At 35.3% G+C, this 24,277-nt stretch overlaps 1 protein-coding gene across 19 annotated transcripts in view; it reads left to right on the plus strand.

Moving 5' to 3' along the window:
* Window positions 1-24,277, plus strand: part of IMMP2L (inner mitochondrial membrane peptidase subunit 2) — a 1,024,913-nt gene that overhangs the window by 474,888 nt on the left and 525,748 nt on the right. For 2 of the 19 annotated variants that reach the window (XM_064289818.1, XM_064289819.1), the window contains one exon: window positions 715-6,510. The exons of 16 other annotated variants lie outside the window; for them this stretch is intronic. In XM_064289818.1, the coding sequence (XP_064145888.1) occupies window positions 715-732 (18 nt within the window). In that variant the 3' untranslated portion in view covers window positions 733-6,510. One more of the 19 variants, XM_064289823.1, reaches the window with a different exon arrangement.

A 24,277-nucleotide genomic window follows, 5' to 3' on the forward strand; every position in this document is an offset into this window, starting at 1 on the left:
TCAGTCGCCTCATGTGTATGTGAAAGCTGGACAATGAACAAGGAAGACCAAAGAAGAACTGACATCTTTGAATTATGGTGCTGATGAAGAATAGTGAATATACAATGGACTAACAAACAACAAACAAATCTGTCTTAGAAGTACAGCCAGAATGCTCCTTAGAAGCAAGGATGGTGAGACTTTGTCTCACATACTTTGGACATGTTGTCAGGAGGGACCAGTCCTTGGAGAAGGACATCCTGCTTGGAAAGGTAGAGGGTGAGTGAAAAAGAGGAAGACCCTCTAGGAGACGGATTGACACAGTGGCTGCAACGGTGGGCTCAAGCATAACAGCGCTTGTGAGGACGGACAGGACCAGGCAATGTTTCATTCTGTTGTACATAGGGTTGCTATGACTCAGAGCTGACTTGACGTCACGTAACAATAACAATATGGGCATTTTCATAGTGTATTTAAAAACATTAAATAATATGATATCATGTTGGTTCTAAAAATGGCCAAAATTTCAAAGTAAGGTTGATAGTAGGAAATATTTCAAAATATATAGAACGATAAGAATGTGATAAGAAAATAAATGAGATTTCTATTGGTGACAAAGTCATATGTTGATGGCCAGTACAACTGTGATTTTTGTATACTTTCATAGCAGAAAGAAATGCTTTTAGGTAGATCTAAGCAGAAATAAGAATGTATTTTTTTTTTTTTTCCATGCAGGTTCACAGATATCCCTGACTTCTCTGCATGGATTCTTGGGGGTCCATGAGCACCAGGTTAAGGACCCATGTTTAGACATAGCACTGTAGGCAATACTGTCAGAATGGGTGTGTTACGAGAAATACAATAAATGCAATGCAGAATTCTGTATGTTGATATGCTTTATGATAAAGGACACTTATTTTCCATTTTCAGATTTTTTCTTTTTTGAATGAAGGTATATGATTTTATAATAAGATTTTCTTTAAATGCCTATTGCCTTTTCATTTTCAATATCAGGGGCTTGACTTCCTTATAAAATTCATAAAACCATATGACTTTTTGACTTAAACACTGAATATTTGATATTACAACAAGATAATTTAGAAATATATTTTCTATTCTGATTTTTATATATAGTCCTCAATATAGGATTTAGAATAAATCCTATGTATTTTTCCCTATATGTCAAAAAGCTAAGCAACCTGTTCATTCACGTCTGTTTATACTTCTCGTTTTATCTAAAATGCTTAGATCCCTTGAAATAAACATAAGATCTGAATGCCCAAAGTGGTTGAACAGTATTGCAAAGGGATATGGCAAACATTTGCTCTCATCTCCTTGCTATTTTTTCTATTAGGTGTATGGAAATTTAATGTTTTTATTGTTTTCCTAACCTACAAGAATATTCTTAAAGTGAATTTTCAGTTTTAGTAATTACTATTTACTCACATATGTTGATGTTAATATTTTTTTGTATTTAATTCCTGGCTCTTTTAAAAATAAATCTTTGGAGGTGATATGCCTAGAATGTATAGGTTTTTTTTTTTTTTTTGCTGTTGGTCTTAGATCTTTAGTCCTTATGCCTACTGATATGCAGGCTTATTTCTCCCAGTATGTTTTATTTCTAGTTGCTAAATGCAATGAACACAGTCAGGCATAGTCAAAAGGAAAAGACCTGTGAGTTATGGGTGATGGCTTTTATGTATTACCAATGCTGACTGAGGGTCTCATTAATACACATAGCATGGGGACTTTTTTGCAGCTACCACAGAGAGCTTAAAAAACCCAACTGCAAAACAGACTTGATTGTTTATGTCTCAGTATTTTTATTTGGAGCTTTAAAGGACATTAACAAAACTTCTTTGGACAGGTGGGATGCCATATGGCTCGGGGACTGGACCACCGCCATAGCTTTAGAGATTTACCGAAGCTGCTTCTTCTAGTGGGAGTGATGTGAGTCTCTTGGAATGTTTCCATTCAGTGATTGCATTCATGTAGAGATCGGCAATAAAGCTACTTTTCTTTTTGAAAAACAGTGGGCATCTAGAAAGAGACTTTCTATTTTAATACATACTTATTGATAGGGCCTTTATCGATAGTGTCTTTACTGGATTTGAAACACACATTTTATAAACTTACTGACTTATTAATTTTGAGGTAGGGTAGGGCCAGGGGATATAAGGTATTATACAGCAAGTAGTAACACCTAAATTCTGGTATTATGTCTTCCTAACATATATGTATGAATCCCTAGTGGTACAAACGGTTAATGTGCTTAGCGATAACCAAAAGGCTGGTAGTTTGAATACACCCAGAGGTACCTCGAAAGAAAGGCTTGGCATTCTACACTCGAAAATCAGCCATTGAAAATCCTGTGGAGCATAGTTCTACTCTGACGTGTATGTGGTATGCGGTCACCGTGAGTTGGAATTGGCTCAAAAACAACTTTTTTTTTTTTTTAATATATGTGTAGGTATATGCACACACACACACACAACTGTGGATGGTTCTGAGTGGTGGCATAGCCTTTAAGTAGACTTTCTGCTGGGAATAACACCAGAAATCACACTGCTGTTGAAGTTCTGCCATCATCCCAGCTCTCTTCCCCACTGTGGTGTTTTTATGCCCATCTTGAGGCAGGGTGCGAAGAACTACCTTTTGGGTACTACCTGCTGCAAGGGCTGCTTCTAGTAGTCTCTATAGCAGACTTAGGAAGGAGAAGGGGAAGGAAGTTCTTTTCAGGGATTGAGAGAGTGAATAGATTATGTCCTTGCTGCATAGAATATGGCAAAACTGAGTATTGGTAATTATGTTACTGACTCCAAATTATCAACATATATGTACTTTGGAATATTATGTATCATTCATTCTGTAGAATATAATTTTTGTGAATAATAGTAGCCTTTGGAGCTATCATTTCATATGGAAATTGGTACCACAAATAACTTTAAGATTAGAGAATAAAGGAGAATGTTTACTTATTGATTCATTTCTATTTTCTCCCTATTTATCTGTGATTCCTAAGGCAAAATCATAATGTCTCTTGAAAAGACCCAGAGTACTCTTTGATTCTTCATAGCTGCTTTTATACTTATAATAAGTAGTGAACAGTAATGTGGAAAAAAAGATCATCTTTCATTGAATATAAAATATAATAACTACCATTAATGGGCATTTTCTGTTTCCATAAATGAGCTAGACACCTTATATTTTCTCTGTTATTGTGACAACAGTGCAAACTCGGTGTTATTATTTCTATTTTCTAAATGCAAAAAATGAGACCAAGAGAAATTAAATAACTATCCTAAGTTTTCACAGATAGACCTTTTAAGTGGTAGACTGGGCTTTAAAAACAACATGTCATTCAGGCTCCAGAGTCCATGTTCTTCCCATTATGCCTAAAATTCTGTTTTTTTGTTTCATGGCAAATATTTACTATGGATTTGTGGTTTCTTGATGTAGACAGTGTTTGGCCCTTTGAAGAAAAAGGCCTAGATGAGCTGCAAATATGCCCTATGGAAGAAATTGCTCTTAAACAACAACAAAAAGTCTTAGAAAGGAGAGAAGTCATACTTAGGAGAAACAATGTAGATTATAGCTGTCCAGGAAAGTGCCAACCCAGCTTCTGACTGTAAGCCTGAGAATGTAGCTTCTGCTTGTCCCAGTTAAGCTGTGAATGCACATGGAATCATTTGCCTTTATAACTCTCTGTGGACGGAGTGTGCAGTATCAAATCTGAAATGATACAAGTGACTCCCAGTAACATGCTGGCGAGGAATGCTATGGCCTACAATATCAACTCTTTTTTAAAAACTTGTTTCCTTACTGAGCTTGCCAATTTCCATAATTAGAGGCAATTAAGTACCTTAATTAATTTGATCTTTATGGAATTTCCAGCATGTTTTTGTTTTGTATTCAGAACTAAATTTGAGTATATGACTAATACCCCTTAGAAAGGCTTACATTAGCATATATCAAGAGGGTTTACTTCCCTTCCAGGATGGAGATATTTTATTGGCATAATTATAACATGCATTTCATAAAAACAGAATGTCTATGCATAATTACTTATTTGAAATATTACATCTTCTGTCTGCAGGCAGCATGGGGTTAAGCAGAACGTGATGGCTTTTTTTTTATTTTTTGGTTTACATGCAGCTACAAAACCAACATTTAAGATGCATTTATAAATACTCTATGTGTCTTAAGCACGTCATATAAATGATACTTTAAATTTTTGGTAAAAAATAATTGTTAATATAAAAGTTTATGCAATCTAGCAAGGCATCAATTTAAGAGAAAACTGCCTTTCTGTGGCTGTAAGATTTAGCATTCAAGTCATAGTACAAATTAAGGGTGAGTTGATTAGTGAATTCCTGACTTCTAAATTTCAATTTACATAAGCCCTTGAGAGAATCCAAACTATTTGGAAACTAGCCAGAGTTCCTTTGTTTTCTTTTCCATATCTCTGCTCCTAAATCCATTGGTTGTGTGTATAGGATTAGGTCTTTCATTCTTTTTTGCAACCAGATCCATTCTTGAAATCATGACTGCTGCAGATTCATTCCATACTCCCACCTCCATCCTTCACCCCTCTACAACAAAAAACCAAACCCTTTGCCATTGAGTGGATTCTGATTTATAGTGACCCTTTAGGACAGAGTAGAACTGCCCCATAGGGCCTCCAAGGAGCAGCTGGTGGGTTCAAACTGCTGACCTTTAGGTTAACAGCCGAGTTCTTAACCACTGTGCCACCAGTGCTCCCACTTGCCCCAGAACTTTATTTTCTCTGAGGAACCATGATTGATTTTATCTTCTTAGTCCCACTTTTTCATGCCTGGGGGACACTTTGAGTTCTGTTTTCTAAATTCTCATTTTTCAAACTTATTATCCTCCTTTGTTCTCTTCAGTTGATAAATACACTGACAGACCCTCTCTTGGATCCATGCTGACTGCTTTCTTGAGTTTTCAAAGGATCTGAAGATCCCTTTGAATGGAACCCATTAGGGGAGTTGGGGGACTGGGCTAAGAGACAGCCTGGCTTCTCCGGAATTGAATCTTGGGGAGACCTTAGGGCAGCTTCTAACTTCCCTATTTCTATTTCTAGAAATAGAAACTAGAAAACAAATAATGAATTTAGTTCCATTAGTCCTATTAGCCTAAAAAAAAATTTTTTTTTTCACCTATTAGCCTAGTAGGCGGGAATCCTGTCCCAGAGTTCCATTGTCATACTGAATAATTGCATCCTGAAAGTGGAAAAGTTATGGGTAGCTAAACACAGTCAACTATACTGAAAATGGGACTGGGAAGGAAAAATAAAATTTCTTCATTTTATGTATTCACACATCACTCATTTCCTCTTCTGGCATTTAGGAGAGAGAAATTTAAAATCTCTTTTTTATGCTTGTATTTTATTTATTTTTATACTTATTATTTCTCTGTTTTGAAGCTGTGTGTGTATATATTGAAATGTTTATTCTTAAAGCTTTTGAACTAAAGAATTCTGTTTAATAGTTGTTCTATATGTAAGCAATGTTTCAGCATATCTAAAGTGACAGATTAGCTAGCTACAAAATTTATAGTTATTGGTTTTAGCTATAAGAAGTAATCAAAAATGTGGAAGCAATGATAAGAACCCCTTCGTGTACTTTATTCCTGTGTTAGCTTTTGTCATGTTATTTGAGCAGAGTTACAGGCAATTTTTTGTTATTGTTTGTGACATACAACTAGATTAAATAATGCTGGTCACTTGTTTAAGGTTATATGAAACCTTTGCATTTATCTCAGTCCACACTTTTGGGAGAACCAGCGGTGTGTCTTAGGGCAACAAAGCTTCTCTTTATGCCCCTTATTAATTATCTTTGTTTGGACTCTCTGCCACGCTTTCAAGCAGTAGATGTGTATAGGGAACCAGAGCCTGTTCCTTAAGCCAGGGGCACCCGTAAGAATGTGGCTGTTAGCTTCATCATATCTGAACCATTACCTATGTCAGCATTTCAGTGTGCTCGTATCTATTATAAATGGACTTAATACATGAATAACAGGAATCATTCACTTGTTAGTTTATTTATTGAACAGTAATGGGGTTGCCATCATAAGCTGGAATCAACTGGATGGCAACTAATAACAACAACAACAACGATGTGCCAGGCATTATACAGAGCACTGCACATACTGTGAAGAACAAGACAAATGAGATCCAGCTCAAGGAGCTTATAGTCTATTGAACAAACATAAAAAAAAAAGAAAGAAAAATATCAGAATAAGGATAAATACAGCACAGGCATAGGATTATTCATTGGTAAAAATGTTGTGAAATAGTATCCGTTCCTGCTTTGGAAAACTACGTGAAGATACTGCTTTATTATTCTCCAACAGCAGGGTAGATTGGGCTCAGTGATCTTAAGACCCACATTCTTATGTGTGTCTTAAATGTATTGCAAATTATTTACTGGTGACAAAAAATTGTATGGTGATAAGAACATGAGGTAATGTGTATTCCTTATTTAAACCAAAAAAAAAAAAAAAAAAAAACCCAGTGCCGTCAAGTCAATTCCGACTCATAGCGACCCTATAAAAAAAAAAAAAAAAGGACAGAGTAAAACTGCCCCATAGGGTTTCCAAGGAGAACCTGGCGGATTCAAATTGCCGACCCTTTGGTTAGCAGCCATAGCACTTAACCATTATGCCACCAGGGTTTCCATTCCTAATTTAAATAGGTTGTATATAGTGATAATAATGATAAGATAATATAGCAGTAATGACATAGTAGTAATATAGTATAGTAATACTGTGGAGCCCTGGTGGTGCAGTGTTTAAGATATTGGCTGCTAATCAAAAGATCAGCAGTTCGAATCCACCGGGTGTTCCTTGGAAATCCTATGGGGCAGTTCTACTCTGTTCTATAGGGTTGCAATGAGTCAGAATCAATTCCACAGCAATGGATTTGGTCTTTTGGGTTTTATTGTAATACTGGTATAAAATTTAGTGATTATAAAAAACTAAATATATTTTTTCTTACTTTTTCCAGTATCATGAACTAAGCAACATGAGTATATGTTAATTTAATATGCTAGATTTAATTGAAAGGAATAACATTTTTCTATCCTAGAAGCAGAGAAACCTGGCATATAGTATGTCAATTTTTTTCTTAATTTATAAAATGAATCACCTATTCCATATATAGAGCAATCAAAATTAAAAAACAAAAAGAAAAAGATTCTGTCAATATGTGTTCATAATTGACTCAGAAATAATTAGTACATTCATTTCGGCACAATTTAATGATTTGGTCCTGTGATACATGGCAAACATGCTTGCTGATTTTTTCAAGTATGCAGATGTCCTCTAGCTATTTGGAAGTAGTAATGTGACTATGCCCCAGGGACTATGTCCCAAGCATGGATGGTGTCCCAGTCATGGTAAGGTGCTTTCTTATCTTATTTGATTGTCAATATGACCCCATTTTTAAAGTTAAAAAAAAAAAGGCCAGGGAATATATACATAGGAAGTGGGGGAAGCTAGGATCTGACTTCCTGCCCTCTGACCTCAAGGAACATGTGGTCCCTTTTTACTCTAACACCCCATCTTCCTGTCGTGTTTGAAGTATGTACACGTGAAAAAAAGAAATTTCACATGTCCATAACTTTTAGGAAAGATTTTAGGGCAAAGGTTAATCTAAGTAAATTAAGCTTATGGTTCATTTATGGAGTCCATTTAATCAGTGGTTTTAGTTACTTCACAGACTAAAACCCAAACCAAACCCACTGCTGTCGAGTCGATTCCGACTCATAGCGACCCTATAAGACAGAGTAGAACTGCCCGGTAGAGTTTCCAAGGAGCACCTGGTAGATTCGAACTGCCGACCTTTTGGTTAGCAGCGGTATCACTTAACCACTATGCCACCAGGGTTTCCTCACAGACTAACTGATCTACAAATATTAGTGAATAGTAAATAGACTGATATTTAGTTTTTTATTCTCTCTATTACTTTATTTGATACATAGATATTTTAAATTTGGAGATGTGAAAAAGGACAGATAATAATAAATAACCAAGAGTAGGGCAAAAAAAAAAAAAAAGAACACATTTTTTTAAAGTAGAGCAATTTAAAACTCAGTAATTAGGTATTTGTTGTGCTGATAAACCTTCCTGTTGTGTTTTCTTATGAATTTCTCATTCAGTGCCTTTCAGGATTCAGCATTTTTCCTATTATCGTTTTTATTTTCATCCACATTCACCAGTGAACTTGAGAGCTGGTAATTATGAAATTCCATGCATGTTCAGGAAGAAAAGAATTGCATGAATAAGGGAAAATATAGTGAGAGAACAGTTTCCCCTTTTGATTTTCACTGTTTTGAAAATAAACTGGGTTAAGTAAATAGTGATCCATACATAGCTGGAAGAAAACTATTGAAAAGACATGGTTAATAAGAGTCAGCACCATGGAAAATTCATTTTTGTTCATGGTTTAAATGGGCTTTTGATTTAACATTATTTTTAGTAGCATATTTTAATTTTCATGAGTTAGCAAGAGGTGGAAGTTAAACACACTTTTTGCTGATGTATGTTTATGACAGGCTGTAAATTCAGCAAATGACCTCAGCATGCAAAAACTAAGTTTTCCAAATGCCTCATTTCATATGTAACACAGGTTTAATACATAAAAAAAATGAAAGGTACCTTTACATTATAATGAGGCAAATACATTCCTCCTGTTTAGAAATATATTCCCCAATATATAATCAATATTCCTACTTTTCATAAAAGAAAAATGTATTTGTCAAAACTTACAATTTTTCCCTTATTTAAATTATTCTGCATACTTTTATTTTTAAAATTCTACATTGTGGGTCCATTTTAAACTTTTTTTAGAGAATTCCTGATGTTGTGAATCATGTGACTTCAAATTAGAATATGCGTTTTTGCATAAACGAATTATAGATTCCTTTTGAAAACAATTTTTTTGAAAACAAACCCAAAATTGTCTACAGGTATTTCTGCTCCCCCCATGATATATTCCTACTGAAAAGGTATATCATATGATTTAGGAATTAAAATGAAAAAAATAATAACAGTATAGTCAAAACTTCCATGAGCTTACAATCTATGTGACAGGAAAAGAAATACTTGTGAAAGAATTTTGAAATAAGCGTAAAGCAATATAGTTCAGATGCCTTGAACTGAAAATCCAGGGCATAAATTCTGGGAATAATGCTGTCATGATCATAAGATGGGGGAAAGGTCACTGGAAGTGCTTAATTTTACTGTTTTTCATCTCTTTTTATTAATCAGCACTTTCTTTTTGTTTCTCAAGTAAATTTTTTTCTTGATGTACAATTTTACAGTTTTCTTTTCTGACTTCAAGCAAACTTTGTGGCCAACAATCTGCTTAAGGTGAAATTTTTCCATTTCTAGGCTGTGAATTATTGTTCAGCATACTACTTTTATTTAGACATATTTTTCTCTGGCCTGTTCCCCATATCTATTTTGTTTATTTTGTTGTATTCTTTTGCTTCTTATTAGCAATCTTTTATTACCATTAATAATGTCTTACATCTGTGTAGTGCTTTATAGTTTTCAAAATATTATTAATATTATTTGTAAAATTAATTACAAATATTATGCTAAGTGAAAAGGAGCCAAACTCAGGAGTCTTATATATGTATGTTTCCATTTATAGGACATTCTGAGGTGGGAGTGGGGTTGACTACAGAGGGGGCAGGGGAGGTCTGGGGAATGATGGAACTTTTCATACCCTGATTGTAATAGTGGTTTCAGAAAACCTTATAGAAATATCCACTGAGAAGGGTGAATTTTATTCTATGTAAATTAGACTTTGATAAAAAAGTAGAAAAGAAACTTTGTCATACATATGTTCTCATTTTATCCTCATATCAACTTGTTTAGGGTATGAAATCTTCCTTTCCTCATTTTAGAGATGTGGAAACTGAAACTCGGAAATGGTTAAGGGCTCACCCTGATGGGCAGTGAGAAAGACAGGATCCAAACCAGGCCTTCTCATTCACACTGAGCATCCTTTACTGTGTCTCCTGTGGATGAAAGTTAGATTTTTAATTTTTTTTTTTTAATTCAAAATGAGGGAAACTATTCTTATTTCTGATGAAGGTAAAAATTTTAGTCTCTTAAATTTAGGTGGCAGTTTGGAATGCATAGTTTTTACGCCAGCTGCCACATGTGTTGCTTTCTTAATTCAGCTCCCTGGAAATCAACATACAGATACTACCTGAGCTATTCCACCTCCTCTTCTCCAGCTGGTGAGGATCAGCATGGCAGAGGGTGGGTAGGTACTTACCGGATTTTTTTCTTAAATGCAGTTAAACCAGGATGGGGAAACTGTTGCCTGTTACAGTAAAACCTTTATCTTGACCTTCTGCTGGTCTGCTGCTGAATGAGTAAGAAACAGAAGCAAGGCAGTTACCAGGGTGCTGCGTGGTTAACCCTAAACTGCATGCAAAGAGCAGAAACACATAATCTCCTGAGGACTCTGAAATAAACTATTTCTAGCTATTTTCTGATACATTAAAAAAAAATCCTTTTCAATTTAATTAATAGAGGTCAGTATTTACATTTATAAAATACAAAGCAATAAGAAAGTATTAAATGCCTACTGTGTGCCTAATCTTGCACAAGGGAATGTCTTTTTCTTTGATTTGTTGGCTCTTTATTCTTATTGGAAAGCCCAACCCACTTAGGGCAATTCTTTAAATGCTGAGCTTTTCTCTGCCTTTCATATTTCTCTGTGACCATTTACTGCACATTTATTGATTTCAAAATATCTTTCAGGTTCTTAGCAATTTGAATTTGTGCATCTGTGCCGAGGAGGGATTATATCTGTTTCCACGCACATGCTTTATGAGACTGTGTTCTTTTTTCAATAATTGTTTTACTAGAGTCAATAGGAGGCTGGTTAATAGTTTTTCATATAGTAATAGAATTTTTTGAAGCATGGAGAAAGTAATCGTGAAAGTTAAAAATAAGCAAACAAGGGCCAGACAATTTAGGCCGTATATTTTTTATTTCCTGTAAGTACTCTGAACTTTGAAATCCAGCAGTATGTTTTGTGCTGGGTGAGAGAGTAGCTGCAAAAATAAACTATACAGTGAAAACATAGATTGGGGCTATAGGCAGTATGCATACAAATGTGAGTGTGTATATGTGTGGTAATATGCATTTTATTTGGAGGCAGAAGACAAGGATTTTCTATCACCAGCTGTACAGTCATTTAACCTCTGTCTGCTTCAGTTTTCTAATTTGTAATACCTGCCTTGCACGTGTTATTTGCAGATATCCAATGAGATGAACTGTGTGCAAGGACTGTGAATATTCTAGAGTTGTTCGAGTGTGAAATAGTATTATTATTAGTTCATGTGTTGATTGTAGTATAGTTGTAATAAAACTGAGCCATAAGTCCCAGGATTAAAAAAAAAAAAATCATATTACATTGTGTGTGTCTCTGTGTGTGTAATTTGCTTTTATGATATTAGGCAGGTAGCGAAAGTTGAAGGATGGTATTCCATACCCTGGTGGTGTAGTGGTTAAGTGCTACAGCTGCGAACCAAAAGATCGGCAGTTCGAATCCATCAGGCACTCCTTGGAAACTCTGTTGGGCAGCTCTCCTCTGTCCTATAGGGTCGTTAAGAGTCGGAATCGACTCGACGGCAGTGGGTTTGGTGTTTTTTTTTTTTTTTTTTGGTCTATGATAGCTAAGGAGCCTTGGTGGTGCAGTGGTTAAAGCAATCACTGCTAACTGAAAGGTTGGTGGTTTGAAACCACCAGTGGCTCCACAGGAGAAAGATGTGGCAGCCTGCTTCTGTAGAGATTTACAACCTTTGGAAGCCCTATGGGGTCTTTATGCGTAGGAATCAACTCGATGGCAGTAAGTGGGATATGATAGTTTCTAACTATGTTTTTAGAAACATAGTTAGAAATTTTAGGTTTATTTCCCTTTATGAAGACAAGAAGGTCATGAAATAATAGAATAGAGATTGGCAAATTATGGGTCTTAGTTTTTGTAAATGTTATAATAATCTTGTAAACTTCTGTCATTATCTTTGTCTACGTTTTCTTTTTAGGTATTGTATGTAAATGATAAGTCTTCAACTATTCTTATTCCCATTTAATATACAGATTACATTTCACTGCTTGCTTGTTCTTCTGATAATATGACAAATATCCAGAAGGCATGTGGTATCTGCTGTTCCACTAGGGATATAGAAGTTATATTATTACTCCAGAATGCATCCCCTGTTGCTCTCTGATAATGGGCACACAGATTATACCTCACTGTTTACCAGACATGAGCGAAATAATGAGTGCACAGACCTTAGACCATTGGAGCTGTCATGCGTGGTTCAGGCAATTAAAAAAAAAAATCACAGATTCTTTCCGCAGTGTTTCTCTTCTGGTGTGCAGACATGGATTTAACTTTGTCAGCATCTTCAGAATGTATGCTGAGTAGCTCATAAGCAATGTGTAAGAGAGTGGATGCGAACGGCAGCGGTGGTTGATTTAAATGCTCTGAATTTACTTCTTGACTCTCTGTGCAACAGCAACATTTTCTCTCCCATGGGCATTTTACTCAGTCCTCCATAAATTGTAGGAGATCATTCACAGTCTGTCGCGAAAGTTGTTAATTACAGCCATATCAGTGTGCCCCTGATGGCATGCATGCTGTAGCACTTGATTTAAGTTCTTCCATACTACTTACTATATGGCAGGCATGTCTTATGTGCTTGGCAAATATTAGCTCATTTAATCTCCTAATAACTATGTGATGCACATACCATTATTATTTGTGTTTTACAGATGAGGAAACTAAGGCAATGAGAAGTTATATTACTTGCCATATAGGTAGTAAATAGCAGAGTCACGAGTTAAACCCTCCAGAGTCCAAGCTCCTGACTTCTGTGTTATGCTGCTGTCTAGTCATTTAATCAAATTATTGGTTAAGTTAAATGATATTTCTCTTAGGAGATATATGTCATCCTCCATCACCAGTGGGGAAAAAAATATACAAGGCTGTACCAGTTAAGCTTCCTAGTGTTTGCCTCAGCAGAGTCTCTTATCATATGGGAGAGAGGAATTATCACACTTGTGCAGTTTTTCAGTTTAAATCCTGTTTGGAGTATTGTTTGTGGGTAGGTGGTAATGAGAATTCTACTACTACTTTTTCTATGGTTAAAGTGACTTGAAAAATGAGATATTTTGGCTAAATTATGCATTGATTCTACTAGTTGCCAGGCCCTATTTTAAACATGGGCCTTATAATGGTGGATAATGGTGCCTCCAAGCAACTTACAGCCTAGCAGAGGGAAAAGCCTTTGGCAAGTTTATTTCACAGGTGAGTATAAGACTCTGAGACTACAAAATGAAGGGATTATTTTGGTTATGTTACATTTTCTAATGTACAATCAGTTCTTAATTCCGAGTTAAATGAAACATGTTGGAGACAAGGCTCCATTCCCAGCCAGAGCACCTCAAATACAGCTGCCTCCCATCTGTCAGTAGAGGCTTGTGTGTTGCCACGATGCTGAACAGGTTTCAATGGAGCTTCCAGACTAAGACAGAATAGGCAGAAAGGCCTGACAGTCTACTTCCAAAAATCAGCCAGTGGAAACCCTATGGATCACAATGGTCTGATCCCCTACTGATGATGAGGATGGCGCAGGACCAAGCAGCATTTTTTCCCATCATGCATGGGGTCACCATGAGTCACGGCCGACTCCATGGCAGTTAACAACAACAGCAACAAAATGAAGTGAGGATATTCCTCTCAGATGTATGTTTGATGTTTCTAAATTAAATATTGATGCATTTTTATATTTTTCCTTTTTGTGTCAGTTATTAATTTTGAGTGTGAATTGTTAAATATTTATTGATGTAGAAAGTTGCTTAGAAACATCTTTTTTAAAGCCATTTTCTAAAATGTTAATTTTTTGCTAGAAAATGCAATATCTGACAAATATGTTCTTATTTTGTCAAGGGAGAGATGTATTCTAAGTTTTTAGGAGCCACCTAATTATGCTAAATTATGAAGGAAAAAATTCAGCTTATTAAAAATCTTTCTCTGATTACAGCACTTTGATAGTGAATTTTAGAGAAAGTTATATTTCTAGGCATAAGAATCTCCTGGGGCATTTATAACCTAAACTCGCAGTTGTTCTTTGCTGGAATTCTTACTCACTTCCTGTATTGTTCATTTGTCTGTAGCATGTGGTGCAATAGCAGCCCTTCAGCAGGTTACAATTCCCCCTTTGCCATAATAGAAAACAGTAGTTCTATTGCTTATTTAAATTGTCAGCACAGTGGTTTTTCCAATATTTTACCATGTGTCCTCTGCCATTTTGTCAGTTTCAAGTTGATTTTAATTAATGTAATGGTATGTTGCCCTTTAAAAATGCTTTTAATATGATGTATACAATTCCACATTGAAGAAATGTTGACAGAGATTAGAAATTGCATCATGCTGTTCCAATTTGTAAGCCAAATTCAATATTAAATCCACTCATTATTGATAGGTAGAGCTACTACATTTCCTTTCTTCTTTCTCCAAAGAACTTGAAGTTAAATGGATTCGCTTAGAAACCAGCACCATGATGGGTACTTGTATTACTGAATCCCCTTGCATCTCATACTATTTAGCAAACAGATTTAGTAAGTAAAACATGATTTCATTATTGTCAAAATGTAGCCTCAACAATATATGTATCTACAATATTGAAAAAATTCTTCTTGGCTTATATTATTTTTCTGATTGAAATTAATACCATTTTCTGTTAAACTAGAGAAAAAATTACCAGAGGCCTGTTCCCTTTTTTGCCAAGCCCAGAATATTTTACTCACTCTTTTCTTTAAGATGCTGATTCATTGTTCCTTTTCCCGCCCCATCTTCACATTATTATTTGGCGCTTATCTTTCAATTTTTAATTCAGTATTTTTCGGTCCTATTTTTATTTCCTTCTAGCATAAACTACCTGAAATGCATTTTGGGAAGCTGCAGGGTTATAATTGAAAAGAAAAATGTTCATGTTGCTTCTTTTCCAGGGAGTTTCCTAAGATATGTTGTTGTGTGCCATCAAATTGATTCTGACTCATGGTGAGCTGCTTATAGGTTTGAACCACTGACCTTTCAGGTAACAGCCAGGTGCTTAACTGTTGTGCCACCGCAGCTCTTAAGACATACCCTAAGCAAACCCAGGTCTGATCAGAATGTTAGTAAGTTCCCTGCATCAGGATTTTAGACTTTTTCCCCCCAAGATTCTTTTACTCTAAGCGTTGTGAATATACATGTAGTCTTTAAACAGCTAACTTTATGCAACATAAAAGCAAAAAAACCCAAACCCAGTGCTGTCGAGTCGATTCCGACTCATAGCTACCCTATAGGACAGAGTAGAACTGCCCCATACAGTTTCTTAGGAGCGCCTGGTGGATTTGAACTGCCGACCCTTTGGTTAGCAGCCATAGCACTTAACCATTATGCCACCAGGGTTTCCTTATACAGCATAGTTTTCATAAATGTTCAGTTGACCGTGTTCTATTTCGAGGCTGAAGAATCTTGCATTTTGGGAGTGGATGCCAAAAAGCCTCTAATGATTTTTATGCTCTACAGGTTGGCCCTTAATGGCTCTCTCTCTCTCTGGACTTTAAAGCAAATATTTAAATGGTGGTTGTGATATTTATAAAATTAGGAGGCTTAGATATTATTTCCCTTGGGATCAGTGATTCCCAACATTGATTTTATGCTACCCTAGTGAGTATCTAATCATTTCAAGGTGGTACAATATTTAGAAGGCCTCCTGGGAAATTCTGATTCATACTAAATTTAAATACGAATGTATGCCATATGGCACTTTCTCTCTCCTCTTTATCTGTCTCTTGCATATATATTTTTCTTTTCAGGAGAGGGTTGTAGAAGTGCTTATGAACAAAACTGGTTACATTCACTGCTTTACACTAAGGAACATTTTGGATTTTTGAGTAGTTTCCTAGATGCAAAAAGGGACCAATGAAATAAAATCAAACACATAATCAGACCTTTTCTCTTGTTCTCTGAACAACCATAACTGTTCAGAAAACCTGATTATAAAATTAAATAACACTGTTTTTTTATATCCTATGATCCTCTATCTCAAATTTCATGTTTTCTGTTTTTTTCCAAGCCCAGGAAATACAATGTAGATAATACTATTGGTGAAGCAGGAGTTAGGGGGTTAACAATAGGAAACCTTAGACCTTGTTTTTTAAATATGTCAGTAAATGTGTAAGTTTGCTCAAATATACGAGACCAAATGGGCAACTCTTGTCTAAAAGCAAGATGAGAAGGCAGAAAGGGACAGAAACTGGATGGACACAGGGAACCTGGGGTAGAATAGGGGAGCGTATTGACACATTGTGGGGATTGCAAACCAATGTCATAAAACAATGTATGGGTAAAATTATGAATGAGAAATTCACTTGAGCTGTAAACTTTCACCTATAGCCCAATAACATTAAAAAAGAAAAAAAAAATGTGTAGGTTTGGAGGACTGTCATTTCTAGAGCTATCCTATCCAATGGATCACCTTCTCTTCCTCTACCTTTCTTCTGGAAACGAATGTCACAGGCTCCAGTTCTTAAGGATATTTGCCTATTGTGTCATGGTCTCTGCTTCTGGCCTGAGCCTTCTTTTATTAAACAATTTTGTTTCTGGCCTTCATCTTCTTGCCAGATGTTCTTGACTTTTGTCCCTGCCACGATCACCTGGAGTAACTAGAGAAGCAGACAGTTCCGTTCTTTAAGTCAGCCTTTACTTCCTTGTCAATCCATTTGTTTGCTGCGCTTCTGGATTCTCTGATTTGGAAGCTGCCATAGCTGTTGGGTCTCCTAAGGGGTTAAACTAAAACACTAGTAAAAAAGGGGAAAGAGCAAAAAATTCTAGGTAAAAATTTTTTAAATTTGGACATTTTCTTCTAACCTATAATATGTGCCAAAATATAATGACCCAGTTTCAGCAGCTTCACCTGTTAACTTCTATGTTACTTTTGGAAGTAAATCCTGAATATTTGTGTGTATATAAAGAACAAGACAGCTTATGAATGCATTTCATCAACAGCATTTATGTGTTATTACAAATCATATTTAAATCTATGTACATCTCTTTTCTGAACCCAAATTAACTTAGGTGCTTTTAATATATAAAACAGGAAGTTAAAAAAAAAAAAAACAACAACAAAGGAGATGACAGAACAGTAGAAACCACTGGATCTGATAGAAATATGGAAATACTAGGGTATCAGCAGAGTCTCTGACGTTTCTTCATGCCTGAATTTAATTCAGTAACACATGAACTAATATCCTTGTAAAAGGCCGTAGCAACTTTACGTATAGTGTCAGTTTAAGAGGCCAGATTATTTACTCATGGTAAATTATTTACTATAGAAAAGAATGCTGGAGAAGCCTAGCAAAAATCATTTATAGCCTTGATTGAAAGTTACACAATTATATCTTTAAGATTATCTTTAGATTTGTTTTTCATATTTAGGAAGTTCTTGTTAACCCAATCCATATAACAATGTGGACGAAAGGTAAAATGAATTTTGCGCAGGTCAATAACTGTGTATATTTGTCCAAGAGGAAATGTAAGCTGGCTTAGCAGTAAGACTCCTTTCTTCTTTAATGATGTGCTGGTTTAAAATGCACTGACCTACTCTCAATTTATAGGACTGGCTCACACCCAAGCTTCCTGTTTATAGATGCTGTTAGATGGTTTGCTTAGCAACATACTTAATGAGACCACAGGGAATTTGGCTTTCCAGCTAAATGAGTCTAGAATGCTCAAATAAAAACAAAGGTTCAAGTTCCAAAAAAAAAAAAAAAAAACCTTAAGAAAGCTCGCAAGTAAAAACCAATCACAAATATCATTAGATCATTTGCAAATTGTGTTTATCAATTTTTTGGTAAATGAACATTTATAAATAACCCTAACAATCAAAGTTAAGTCCATTTTCACAAAAAACTTACAAAATTCTTCCAACAGAAAATCAGGTGTCAGATTTCACCAAAAAGTTTAAGCATTCAGTGTTTTTTGAATATGCCTAAATAAATTTACTTAAGAATGAAAATTAAATTTTTACACAGAAGTTTTACTGTTTTAATGAAGTAAGTAAAAATTCCCTATTCATCTTCTTTCCAGTGAAAAACAACAACAGTTAAACAATAGCAAGGTTACTGGCCAGGGGTCCGCAAAAGAGAAAAAAAAGGCGAGGTTTGAGGGCTGATGGGAAAGCTTCCTACTAATTGATGAAAAGAATTCTTATTGTATATACCCCATAGCTCAGAAGCCCAATCTTAGATGTTAACTGAAATCACCATAGTCACCATACTTTTGTCTTAGTATTTACTAGTGCTCTGAGTGGAGTAATATAGAACTCAGTAGGAAGCCCCTGTTTTCTCTCGGAGCCATCTTCTCTGTAGGAACATGATGTTAAATCCTTAGAAGGGTGTTAGAGGATAAGCCTAACACTTGATTCTCCCTTGTATTCACTTGATTTTCTTCCTGGGGGAAGATGTTTAGTCATTGGAGTATGAGCTCCCTAATACACTAAAGGTAAGACAAAATGCAGCAACCTACTTGTTTGGAGAAGTTTGGAATAATATTCTAGTTGGTGACCTTCTGACACTATTTGGTTTGGAGCTTACCTGCAGAAGTATTAGGGTAGTATAAGTATATTCTTTTCCTATGGTTGCCATAGCAAATTATCACAAGCTGGGTAGCTTAAATCAAAAGAAATGTACTTACAGTTCTGGACGTGGGAAGTCAGAAATCGAGGTGTTGGCAGAGATGGTTCCTTCCGGAAGCTCTATTCCGTGCTTTTCTCTTGACTTCTAGTGACTGTCAGCAGATCTTAACATTCCTTGGCTTGTAGTTGCATGCTTCAATCCCCACCTCTGTTTTTACATGGCTTTCCCCCTATGTATTGAGCGAAGGCAACGGGTATTTGTGTCTCCTCCTTTTCTGTCTCTTATAAGGATACTTGTCATTAGATTTAGGGCTTCTCTTAAATCTAGGACGATATCATCTCAAGATCCTTCCTTCCTTCCTTCCTTCCTTCCTTCCTTCCTTCCTTCCTTCCTTCCTTCCTTCCTTCCTTCCTTCCTTCCTTCCTTCCTTCCTTCCTTCCTTCCTTCCTTCCTCCCTCCCTCCCTCCCTCCCTCCCTCCCTCCCTCCCTCCCTCCCTCCCTCTCTCCCTCCCTCCCTCCCTCCCTTCCTCCCTCCCTCCCAATACCCACTGCTAAAGTATGCCCCACCAGTTGTTCAAATGCTATGCTCTGTTTACCACACCCATTTTCTTCTAGTAGCTATCGTCAGATCTTTTGTCCTGTAGTCTGTCTTGATATGGTAGGTAAAGCTTCTTCCTTGTCTCTTCCCTATACATCATTCTCTTTTAAACTGTACTTAGCCTACTATAGCCTAATCTATCCTGAGATATGACAAAGCAAAATCATTTTAAGCCAAAGAACATCCTTGATAAGAGATATCTGATGATTGCATTATAGACGGAAATCTCTTATAGACTTTTCAGTTAGAGAATCCATGATTTCAGCGCTGCTGTTGAGACGTCATCAGTTAATTCCAAAGCCCAGCTGGCTACACTGTGCACAAAGCTATAGAAGTTATATTAAACCCTCACCCTGCTCTACCCCCATCATCTTCCACTGACACCAATTTGTGCAGGCCACTTAGAGTTTAGTTTTATGTTTCAGGACAGTGTAGGGGCATTGATGCTAGAGAACTGGAACCAAGTTGTGGAATACTGAGGATTAGAGGGTTTCCTGCTTTTTTTCCTAGAGCATGCCTTTCTAGCTGGGATTTCTGCCTAGAATCTGGGCTTAGAGAGCTCCTACAGTGGGAAAGAAAGAGAACGGATAGCTCAGGATCTAGAATCTTCGGTGATTCACAAACATAACTACTAGGAAGAAAATATCAATTTAAAAAAGAATAATAGATTAATCTCCATGGAAGCTCTGTCCTTTGGCTGAGCAGGTGACAACATTTGGTGAATCTGTTTAATATATATTTGTACAAACTTTGGTGTATTTGTGTTGTACCCACTGACATTTTAAAATGCCACGTTTTCCCATTTTTAATCATGCCACATTTCTTAATGGTACATGACTCTGTGAAGAGTGCATGATCACGTGAGGTCATTGCTTCTTGAGATTTCTTTACAGAGAAATTCTAATACAAATCTAATCAAATTACAGAGCTTATTCAATTTCTTCTCTTATTTCTTCATGTCTTGGACATTTGTAAAATTATCTGGAAGCATGTACTTGTGTACATTCAGGGAGATATGGCTGTTGTTGTTAGCCACCCTCAAGTCAGGAGGAAGACATGCTATTTAACAAAAAACTAATAATCAGCAATTTGTTTAACAGTAAATGTAAAAATACTGGTATAACTTTCCTTTTGATTTGTGGTCATTGATTTTAGGAATTTAACATAAGCAATTTTAGTGTGCTAATCCAGAGCAGTAGACCATCCTTTGAGCTAAAGTTAGATAGATATCTAACAGTTGTTGAACACAAGTCGTAACTCACACATAACCCATATATTCAGAAGAATCAATCTCACAATTCTATTTAAAAACAGTATGCTAATATAAAACTTAAGAAAAATTATATCTTTTACTTGAAGTAGAAACATGTTATTCTGTCAACTTGCCTTAAAAAATAGACCTTTACATAGAAGCATTTACAAATAAAGTAGATGAATTGTTTCTTTGCTCTCAAAAGACAGCAAACATTTTATTAGGACATCAAAAAAAAAAATTGTAGATATTGAATGTCCTTGAATCTAACACTATTTCAAGAAAATTGGTATTTAATAATGTTCGTCCATACTTTATGCTTGTTTCTGATTAACTGCACAGATACTTGAATTCTTGAGGCATATGTTCTGAAGTGTGTGTGAAATTTGAATATACCATGATAGTATATCTACTGATTCATCATTAATAATTATTGCTGAAGGTTTTTGGTGGGTGACTTTTTTCTTCCTCCTTTGCGAAGAGTTTTCTGCATAGATGGGCATTGGATTTTATGAAGTGCTCTTTCTGTATCTATTGAGGTGATCATATGATTTTCTTTTTAACTTCTGAATGTGGCCAATAACATGAATAGATCTTTTAATGGTAATCCCCTTTGCATTCCTAAAACCTCAAGTTAGTCATAAAGTAGAAATGTTTTTCTGTATTACTGGTTTTGGGATTTAAATATTTTGTTCATAATGTCTATATCACATCCATGAGTCAGATGGTCATTTTATTTTCTGTTCTCATCATTTTTTGGTTTTGTTGTCAAGACCATATTGGCTTCATAGAGTTGGGAAATTACTCCTGCCCACCTTTTTTTCTATTTTCTGGAAAAGATTGTTTAAGATTGGAATGCTTTGTTTATTGACATTGTGAAAAAAACTTGCCTCTAAAAATCTCTAGATTTGATATACTTGTGGAAAGATTTTAAACTAGTCATTCAATTTCTTTAAATGTTTTACATTTATTTGGATTTTGAAGAATTAGCAAGGAAAAAAGAATATGACACATTCCATTAACAGTTTTTATATTGATTATATGTTGAAGTGATAATATTTTGGATATACTGGATTAAATAAAATAAATATATTAGTGAAATTAATTTCAGTTTTATTTTTACTTTTTTAAATGGGGCTATTAGAAAATTTCAGATCACATATGTGGCTCACATTATATTTCTTTTGGTCAGTGCTGGTCTTAAAGAGTTTGCCCTCCATACAAATTAGTGAGAAACTTAGGAAAAAACACAGGTCTACTGACTCCCTGCTAAGGCACCTTACCTATTTCAAAAGTAATTTATTTTCTTCTCTTTGCTTTTGTTTAGTGAGTTTATTTTTGCCGCCTGACTGTTCTCTTAGTTTGAAAATGTTAAAAGAAAAACACAGGAAGGACTGTTGTTTCTTCAAGTAAAACATGTGAACCAGATAAAAGTTTAAGTTTATAGATTTCATGATGAACACTGACCTGATCAAAAAATACCCTTTTCTAGTAGAATGCTGTCAGAAACATTTTACATTTCAAAACAGTTATAATTTTAAGTGACCTAGTTTAGAATTTTTAATGGCATATTATAATATTCATTGGAAATAAGCATGTAGATATTAAGCATATATTTAAAAAAGAAAATTGTGAATTTAATTTTGGTCATGATTATTTCATTGGTAGTCTAAATTTAGGTGGATCCATCAAAGCATTTGTTGGATAAAAGTTAGACCAGTCCCTGATTAATTTAGACTTTTGTCATCCATGTGCTGAATAATTTGTGACAGAGGCTTAGAGTCTACTCAACAGGACAGCATCTTTGTTCTTAACAGTTTGCCAATTCAAGAAAACTGAAATAAAGGGCTCCCTTTATTATGTACATTATCTAACAGAATACATATTTGTGGAGTTACTAGTTTTTGTTTTTGTGGGTTTTTGAGAAATTTTGTACACAATATAAGCTTCTCACATGTTTAGAAACAATATCATAGAGTTGTATAGTGCCCATGAATACCACAGAATCCTAAAATAACTGAAACTGTGTGATTTGAAAAATTAGCGTTTTGGATAGAAATTAAATTTGCATTTTATAACAGTTTTTCATTCTAAAATTGCACTTAGCAATTGTAAAAGCACGTAATTACCTCCAAGCTTAATTGCCACTACTTTTTGTATGAAGTGAACAGTGTTTAGTCGGAAGTGCTATAATGGATTATATTATACGATTAAAAAAACTCACCCTTATAAATTGCGTGTTGACTGTCATTGGTGTTGGGTTTATTTTGTGTGCAGCACTGTTTGGAGATTATCTCTGATTGTGTATGTGTGTATCTCTCTTTCTCTCTCTCTGTCTCATCAAACTTCTTTGAAGAATTGAAAGCATTGCAGTACATTTTTTTGACATGCAAAAAAATGCAGTGATGTTATTTTATAATTTTCTGATTCTGTGCCAAAACATGGTTGCTGTTTGAATAGTAAAAAACTGTAATAAGCTTTCATTTTGTAAACAGAACATAGGATCAGAGAGCACTCACGTGCCAGAGAGCTGTAATAAAAATTCTGACAAGTAACACTGACAGTGATGTCTTTTAATGCTGTCATCATTGAGGCTAGATTGTGCCCTGCTTGTGCTGGTCTACGGTGAATAAGTTAATATAAATGTTTAATTATCAATATTATCCAGAAAAATTATTTGTAGTTAATCACTTTTCTTCTTTTATGGGATCTTATAATTCTTCAATAACTGTATTATTTTAAAAATGAATGGTAGAATTCTGTGTCACTCTACTTTTACCTTTTTCTCCCTTTGTGAAATATGTTCTACCACACAGGAAAAGTCAACTTTCGTTAATGGGTACTTAAGGTTATTCATGGAGTCCTAGTAGTGCAGTAGTTGAAAGTGAAGAGTGTTAACCCAAAAGGTTGGCGGTTCGAATTTACCAGTCACTCTTTGAAAACCCTATGGAACAGTTCTGCTCTGTCTTACAGTGTTGCTACGGGTTGGAATCAACTCCATGGCAACGAATTTGTTTGTTTTTTACCACAAGGTTATTCATAATAGAGTTTAAAACAATTTTCCCCAGGAGATAGTTCTAGAAAATTATAGATTCATTGGGCAGAATTCTGTGACCCTGTTGTTTTTGACTAATTATTCAGAATCACAGCTTTCTACAACCACAGGTCACTCCTCGAGCCAGAGCAGAAAACTCACATACAACACAATTTTCTGTCCACTTCTAATTATTTCGAGGAATAGCAACTGTGTAGTTCTTGTCAGTAGTATACTTTAGTGTTAAAAACCCTGTAGACATTACAGTATACTGCAGGATCATTTTGAATATAGTAAAGCAGATCTAGCAGGGACTAAAATTCTTAACATGTATATGCTATTTAGTGGCTCATGAAGGGAAGGGGAGATGTCTTCATTATTTTTATTTTATTTATAATTAAAAATAAATAGCTTTACATCCTTCTATGGTATGTTGTTATATAAGTGGTTATAAACTAATATATTATTTGTACCTGTGAGCCTCTTTATATGAATTCTTAAATTCAGCTCCAGAGGTACTAGGTATCTTGCTTAAAATCACAATTGTAGCTGCACTGAGATTTGAGCAAAGAATCACCTTACTTGTTTTCCCTAGTCTTACTCCAAGTTGTGCTCATAGAAACTTAAATTTTAATAGTACAGTTGATTTAGACTTTCTTCTCAGTAAATACATTTG

The sequence above is a fragment of the Loxodonta africana genome, chromosome 8 (genome assembly GCF_030014295.1).
Source record: "Loxodonta africana isolate mLoxAfr1 chromosome 8, mLoxAfr1.hap2, whole genome shotgun sequence".
In the NCBI taxonomy this organism is placed as follows: domain Eukaryota; kingdom Metazoa; phylum Chordata; class Mammalia; order Proboscidea; family Elephantidae; genus Loxodonta; species Loxodonta africana.